This window comes from Teleopsis dalmanni, chromosome 1, assembly GCF_002237135.1.
Source record: "Teleopsis dalmanni isolate 2A chromosome 1, ASM223713v2, whole genome shotgun sequence".
Taxonomy (NCBI): Eukaryota; Metazoa; Arthropoda; class Insecta; order Diptera; family Diopsidae; genus Teleopsis; species Teleopsis dalmanni.
Genome location: NC_051846.1, coordinates 33976853 through 33985674, shown reverse-complemented (window position 1 = coordinate 33985674; position 8822 = coordinate 33976853). Strand labels below are relative to the sequence as shown.

Sequence of the window (8822 nt, the reverse complement as noted above, 5' to 3'; positions counted from 1 at the left end):
AAACCAGTACAAGTATCTTAAACAAACACTTGGAAGGATTAACCGCAGAATGTGCATTAGCCAACATAGTAAACGACGGTATCTGTGCCAAAAAACAGTGTGCCGAGAGAGATTGCGCTACTCCACATTCACCATTGGCATTGCCACCGCACTTGAAAAGTGCATATAAATTTCATAAAAGGTTTGTAAAGGATTTAATTTATTCGCTGCGGTTCCGCTGGCTGCATAAATCTGTTTATATTACAAACAAAAAAAATAGAAATAAAATAAAAATGAATTAATTTAGCACATTCTGCTAAAGTGGCGTGCTAATTGGGTGTAAGGTTGGGTTGCTGGAAACTATGAGTTTTATGCAAAAGCCTACTTCACTGGCTGCCTGCCTCCTCGCAAAACTAGTGACTTTGCTTAATATTAGCCGCACAAAGAAAAGTGCTGCCAAAAATTATGATTTTATTTTAATCCTTGCGAAATATTTCATTTTTATGCATATTTAATGAGTAAGTTTGCATTAAAAATAATGAAAGGGGGAAATATAAATTTTAATTCTTTTAAGCTAATTTTTTACATTTCTATGATTTTCAGATTTTAAGAAAATAAATACAAAACATTTGGGTTTTAAGGCGTTTCACTTTTATGACTTTCCATTTCTTTAGCCTGCACCGCCGACTGCAAGTGAAGCCAACATTTAAGTTAATAAAAGCGTTAAATTTGAAAATGTTGTACTGATTTATGCTTTCAGTAGTTTTTTTCTTATTGTAGTTTTCCTTTTTAGAAAAGTTTAAGTTCAAGTTTTCCTTTTAATTATAAAAGTTAAGAACTTAATGATTGTAAATTGTAGCGTATTCACTGCAATTTAATGGTAGCTTGCATTAAAGGAGGCTAGCTAACTCCTTTGTTTTGTACGAAACTTAAAAGTTAGTTGTAAGAATAATTTCCCTAACAAATATTTAAAAATTTAAAAGTTATAAGAGTTATGAAATATATTAGTTTCCAAAATATAGGTAATTCAGATAAAACTTCTTAACAATATTTAAACAAAGATTTAAAGCAAATAACAAGAGATATACTCAAGATTAATTAAGTTAAATGGTTCCTTATAATGCAATTAAGTAGTGAAATTTAAAATTAAGTAAGTTTTATATTTTATACTGGCTAATTGGTCGATTTTAAATAATTAATAATTTTTAAAGTAGTTTTAAAAACATTTTATTCTTATCGATTTTTCGACTATATTCTATAGTCATCTGCAGAGAACTTAATGTGGATGATAGTTGAAATATTGGTAACAATAAAATATTTTTATTTATAAGTATATATATTATATTTTATATATATCTATTTTTATATATTAAATTTTTATAAATATTCTATATATTGATTTTATAATTTTATATTGAAGTATTATTATTTTTGACATTAATTAATTAGCTTATAAAATATATGAATAAATAAAATTTGTTCTTAAGACTGCTCAATTATTTAATGAATTAGTATAATATTATAATTTAAATTTTATTTTATTGTATTTGTAATTTTTGCTAATGAAACTCTCTTATGGCGTTTTCAATTGGTACATCCAGATTCAATTTAAATTCTTTACCTATCCGTCAAATTTTGTTGTCCAATCGAATACTTTCGGAGTAATCTAACATTTTTGTAATTATTTTAGTAGATAGTTATATTTTTCATAAATACATATATCTAATCAAATTACACTCCATTTTTCAAAACCTAAAAAATAACTATTAAACAGCAGCAGTGTAATCTTGTTATTCTGATAAAATATTTAGAGTGTTATAAATAAATCCCGAGTGTTATACATTTTGCACCAGATTTACCAATCGAAAATAAAATTGGTCTAAAAGTGCATTAAAAGAGTATCTCGATTGAAAAATTTAGCCCAGATTTACCAATTAAAGATGCCATTAGTACTAGAACTAATATTTATTATTATTACTTTCATATATACGTAAATGATATATACAACATATATACCACAACCTTCAAAATACTGAAAAATGATATCTAATTGTATTTAATATCAGTTTTAAAATCTTTTATCATTTTTGTTATATATACCTGGTATAATAAGTGGTCATATACCAACAAATTATTTATGAATGTTTATATTCTGGTGTGTTTAGTTCTAGTTGCATTATTCATTAATTAATACTTTTTCTTTAAATATAGTAAAATGAATAATCTTAAAATTTATTTTCTAAATGAATAAAATTAATTAAAGATATTTTAAAACATCATTCTACTTACGCCTTCTCGACCACCATTTTCGCCTTTTTGTCCCTTCACTCCAGAATCACCTTTAGGTCCTGGTATACCTGGTCTACCCTGTAATTTTAGTACAATATTTTAGAAAATACTGAGCAAAAATAAATATTTTTTTTTTGCAATATAATTCAGTTTAATCGCAGAATTAAATACGATTTATTATGAATAGTAAGATCTTTGGTTTTGTCTAAAAATATATTTAGGGTGTTGCTATTATTATTTGAAGTATTATTCAGTGTTATCGCAGAATAGATTATATATATGGTAAAACGGTAAATATTTTCCTGAAGAAAGTATATATTAAAAATGTATTAAGATGTTGTTGAAAGTGTTTGTTGTGTTAATCACTTTTATCGTGGAATTGAATGTCTTCAAATATATAGTTAGTAGAAAAGTTTTTTTTTAAAGAATTTCTAAAAATGTTACAAATTTTCTGTAAGATGGACTGAAATTAAAAACAATTACTTTTTGTTTTATTCTGTGTATAGAATTTTAATTTAAATAGCGTGTTTTATTTGTATTGTAATTTTTAATACGAGCGCGGTTTGATAAGTCAGTGACTTTTTGAATTTTCCGCGCAGTTACTTCAAACGCAACAGTGCTGCCGTTAGCTGTAATCTACCAGTGGACAACTTTCTAATTTTGAGCAAGCTACTTCGTTGATGAGCAGACCACCTCGTGAATTTCGTGTGCTGATTAATCATTACCGGCCAAAATCCACGAATTGGGATACGAACTGTTACCCCATCCAGCATATTCTCCAGATTTAGCCCCCTGCGACTATTTTCTGTTTCCAAACCTAAACTAATGGCTGGACGGTAAGAGATTTGAGTCGAATGAAGAAGTTATTGTAGATAAAAACGCGTATTTTGAGAGCTCTGAGAAAACCTATTACTTGGAGGGAATAAGAAAATTAGAAGAACGCTGGATTAAATGTATCGAGCTAAAAGGTGATTATGTAGAAAAATAAAATGTTTATTTGCCGAAAAAAATTTGTTTTATTCAAAAAATCACTGACTTATCAAACCGCCCTAGTATATTTTTTGTTTTATTTCACAAAATTTTTTTTTTTTGTGAGATGAATAATTTATAAGATTATAATATAAATGGCTTATACTACAGTAAAAATTCTTTAAAATAATTTTTGTGCAACTAATTCTGTATGATTTACTAAAGAATACTTTAAACTAATCTTTTATTAATAATTTCTGATGCTTTCACTTTCTGTACCAAATAATTAATTGTGTGATTAAATACTTTAAAAAAAAGTAGTGGAGATAAAATAAAACTCATTTTAAATCCGTACAAACAAAGGATATTTCTGCGTCAGTGTATGCGCATAAATTTTAATATTTAACTTTAAAAGTTAAGCTGTCATAATCGCATAATAGCGTAAAAAACATGGAACAAAAAGTATGTCAATGAATGTGAATAAAAGCGAAACAATTTTAATTTTCGCAAACAGGATACAAAGTTTGTGCAAACGTAAAAGCAACAGTTTGAAGTAATTTTTGTCTTTAACAAATGAAAGTTGAAAAATGAATGTAAGGCTAAAAGGATATGCGAAAGTGTACTTAATACAGTAGAGAGTATTTTCAGATTTCGGTGAAAAACTACTTATGTCTCGACAAGATAATATCAAGGATATACGCTGTTGGCAAATAAAAGGACTATAAAAGACTGCAGCTAGCACAGCCAAGGCAAACTCAAATGAAAGCGAATGTATTATCAAGGACTATTAAGACTGTAGAATTGATATACAACTCCTGTTTTAATTACAAAAATTCTTGTACTTTTATAAACATATTAATACTATTTTATAATTAAAATAAAAAATAGAGAAAATTTTATATGAATGTTCACTGTATATGTTTGATGTGGTACACATTGCAAATATAGCTTTTGCTTTTTGCTGGTCGATATTTGTTGTCTGTTGCTCGTCCAAAACTTTCCAAATAAAAATTAAAAATGTTTTGGCCATTTTATTTAAATACAAAATGTGAAAGTTTTGTTTGTTCAGCGTGCCGTTAAGCAAAATTCAGCAATTTCTGTTACGAAAATGTTGGTTCTGGGTCAAATGGGTTTCGCAACAAAGTTTTTCATTTTCGTTCTTTTTTCTAAAGTCAATGCATGGATTTACTTTTAGCTTCGTGAAACTCTACAGTGCGCATCCTGGCGCATATTTACATGAAAGTGATTCTAGCTAAAAACCTTTGATTGCATGTTTATTTGTTGGCATGTAAAAACCGCAGAGTAAAATATTTATTTTAATTAGGTAAACTTTTTTTAAGTCAATATAAAAATGAAAAGTACAAAACTGTATAACTGTTTTAAACTTACCGAATGTCCAACATCACCCATTGGTCCTGGTTTGCCCGGCGGTCCGATTGGTCCAGGTGTGCCCGGTTTGCCGCGTCGTCCGCGCATACCTTTCTCACCTTTATCACCTTTAGTTCCGTTCATAGCCATGCCTTCATAACCGCCAGCGAAAAAGGCTTGACCAGGTGGACCTTCAGGTCCGCGATCACCTTTCGGACCGTTCAGGCCACGTATACCTTTTTCGCCCTTTTCACCTCTTGTGCCAGGCAGGCCGGTCAAACCACTCGGCCCAGCTGGACCAGGCTCGCCGTTCAAACCAGGTGGTCCTTCATAACCTTGCGGACCACGTTGACCAGGAGATCCAGTTGGTCCGGCCGGACATTGACATTGTGTAGCATTACCACCGAAAGGAGCGTCAGCATAAATAACTTGTCCAGGTGGACCCGCTGGACCAGAAGGTCCCATTTCACCAGGTAAGCCACGGTCACCCTTCAATCCAGATGCGCCAGGTACTCCTGCAATGCCTGGTACGCCAGGTTGTCCGGGCTCTCCTTTGGCACCTGCTGGTCCATGAACACCAGGATGACCCTAAAAAAAGAAAACAAAATGAAATATAATAATACCATAGAGAGATTTTCATTCAATTGATTTTAAAATTGTTTTCCATGCATGCCAAGGTGTACTCCACACAAATCATTCATTCAAAAACTCAAACTCACTGTCAGTATTTGTTTGTATCTTTGAGGCAACAGTACTCGTTCAGTGCAATTCGTTTTTTATGTAAATCTGTGCGTTTTGCCTTGCTAACCTCATTTTCAAATTCAATTTTCCAGTTGCTTGAATCAAATCATCCCAAACATCAACGCTGAGCCGTAAGCAGCGTGCATAAATTTATGCTTACAAAAACGAATGAAAAGGTAAATGAAAATTCTTCATTTTGCCCGCATTAACATTTTATGCTAGTGAAGTTACGGCTGTATTGCTGAAGTTTCCATTCTGGAAACCCTCTTGCGAACCAATCAACCGTGCAGTTCATACCTTTTACAGTTTTAAAATGAGTTAACGTTGGTTCGTTCCTATCTTTGCGTGGTGCTTGGCCAACCTTTGACTGCGACCAACAACGGCGACCGCTGTCGTTAGCGTACCAAGTGCACACATCAGTTGATTTATTTGTTTGCTGGCCAACATCTTTCTGCACCAAATTAAAGGTACCACATCGTTGCTTAATGAATTATTAATCAGTTATACATTGCTCCACGAACTCAGCTGTTGTTTTACTCTGTGGCGATTGTATCTACCTCAACTTTGTTTATACAATATTTTTTGTGTAAATCAAACTTACCTAAACTAACCTCAATAAATGCTCATTCATTCAGTTTCAGTTCAAAATAAAAAATTGTTTGCTTTTCAAATCGTTTTTGTTTGTATAAATATTTTTTTGAAATAGGGTGGCTAGTTTTTATTAAGCGATTTACAGGGACTAAAGTTATGATACCAGGATTTAATATTTAATCTCGTTTGAAATGCATAGTCGTGGGGGTAGGTAGGAGAGGAAGGGAAATACAATATGCCCCATAATGCGCAAATATGTGAATAAAATATTGGCTTGGGAGCATGAACTACATGAGAAAACATTTACGCAGCTTGGAACAGTCTCTATTGAGTGATCGTTTACAGCAAGGTAGGTGAAACTAATAAGTGCGATGCAGTGAAACAAATGGATCGTAAATGTATATTAGTATTTAAATATGAACATGCAACTACTATCTTATCTTAGAGTAATTAAGTTGTTCAATCTGAAATGTACATAACATCATTTTGCTATTTATTTATTTATCTCATTATATTTAGTGCTTATTCAGGCTTTCACGCCACAACAAATGTTTTGTTATCGATATCATTTCGTCATAAATTAGTGTATATTTAGGCACAAACACTGCAACAAATGTTTCATTACGGTTATCATTTTATTGTAAATTAGTATTTATTTAGGTACATACGTCGAAACAAAATATTATGACAAATTGTGTATAAACCAATGAAATATATTAAATAAATCAGTTTCTTACTCTTACTCAACTTGTAGAATATTTTTTTATGTAATTAGTATCAATAATAAATTAAGGGTCTTTGCAATTCCATTTAAAGATCTGTTGTGCATCCTTCATAGACTTCGCTTCTCTTAATAAAATGTAGTACTGAACCTACTTTACTAAGTTTTAATTAAATACACTTAAGAACCCGATATGAATATAAAGTAGGTAAGTATCTCAGCCTTTTTGCATTTGTTTTCCTTTTGCGCAGAAGTTGCAATTTTAAATAAAAATAAAATAGACAATTGACAATATTTTTATCAGAGAGAATCATATTTATTTGATATTTTGCTCTAACACTGAATAAATTTAGTAACTTGTAAAAGTGTATAGTAAAAAATTTATTCAGATGTTTAAATGAATATCTTACAAAAACAACAAGTTGAAATAAAATAATTTTTTTAACCCTTTTTACATATTTCTTACTACGTCCTTACAAACTTAACAAGTTGAATGTAACATTAGTGTTATGTGCTAAAAAAATTTATACAATTTTTTGTTTAATTAAAACTAAAAGTTTAATAAAATTAAGCTTTTTCATTTTAATATGGATATTATTGTAAATAAAGAATATATTAGCTGCAGCAAGAAGACATTTGAAAGTGTACTATTATCTTGTGGACGTACCTTATTTAAATTTAAATGACTGGCGAGCAGGATAAAATCAGCGCATATCTTTATAAAAAAGGATAGATGTTCTAAAAAGATGATTCCAAAGTTTTTATATTTTGATGTGGTGTACTTTCCTTTATATTGTATTACCAGATTTCATAGGTTAAAATAATCACTAAAGTGGATACCCACAAAGTTTTTATAATATACACACTTTTACTCTAAATGGGGACGTCAAAAATGGGCTTGATTATTTTTTTGACAGCAAATATTAAAAAACTTATGAGTATGCAGTCATTGTACTGCTAATATGATATCAGAAAAGAGAAGATATAACACTCAGTATAACACAGGGTTCACTTAATATGGATGCCAGGGCATAGCGGATTTGAAAAATCGATAAAGCATATAAACTACTCAGAATAGAGACGGCCTTATATTATATTGAGCCTCAACCATTCTACAATCCTTCATGGAGATTTTTCAAATTTAAAATTAACGAGTGGCTGGAAAGGGCAGTTCAGACTGTAAGGGATAATACAATTGTCTGCAGACAAGCTAAAGTATCCATGCCGTATTGATCAAAAGCCAGAAGTAGGGAACTACTTATACTGAATGGAAGTGGCATCCGAGTTGTCACTGGGCTTCAAAGTGGGCATTGTGGAGTTAAAAAGCATCTAACGAACCTAAGTATTACTAGAGACGACAGCTGCAGACTTTGTTGTGAATCGCCAGACTCAGACTTCTGTACTTATCCGATGTCTATTAGCTTTTAAAATGAATGGCAAAATGATTCTCCTACCAGTTAGGCGACAGTTATTTTCTTTCGCTTAACCCTTTTTATTAATTATAAAGAACTACCGGTTATAGTTTTTGCGGTATTGGAAAAATCGATAAGGTTACCATGTTTGGGAGAGGTTCTGTTAGGTCGATTGAGCTCAAAACTTACTTAGAAGAAAGCGTATCTCAAAAGTTATATTGAGCAAAAATTCCATTTCAAAAGTAAAGCTTTTTAGAAAAAGCTTCTGAAAAGCTTTGTTCAGAAATTAATTAATTTCGATCGTCTAATTTTAATTTTACTACGCTCTGCAACGCACTTAATTATTTTCTACAATTTTCAAAATTTTATTGAAAATAAATAAATTCTCAAAAATTCAATAGTAATGATCGTTTAAAGTTAAAGTTAATTTTACAATCAACAATTTCGAAGGATAAATGATTTTTATTTTCAAAATGCAATGCCACAAACTGTGCATGTTGACAGTTAACTTTAAAGGTCAACATTTTGCTTTGTTACATTTTTATGCGACATCTCCTTTTGTTGTATTCAGTGTAACCGTTACCTAAATCCTGCTCTCAAATCCCTTAACAAGATTTTTACCCATATTAACAAATTTTCAAGGATTTACTACAAATAAAATAAATTTCACTTATAAAATAGTACAAATAAAGCAAAAAGCATAAAAGCATGAAAGCAGAATACATAAAAAACGTTGTGAGAACGCATTTGTA

The 8822-nt window shown here is 30.7% G+C and overlaps 1 protein-coding gene across 1 annotated transcript in view; it reads right to left on the bottom strand.

Moving 5' to 3' along the window:
• LOC119679362 (collagen alpha-3(IX) chain) overlaps positions 1–8822 on the bottom strand; it is a gene marked incomplete in the record, with an annotated part of 240003 nt that overhangs the window by 182186 nt on the left and 48995 nt on the right. Inside the window, 2 exon segments of the mRNA XM_038091674.1 lie at positions 2269–2346; positions 4627–5193. Coding sequence (XP_037947602.1) covers positions 2269–2346; positions 4627–5193 — 645 coding nt within the window.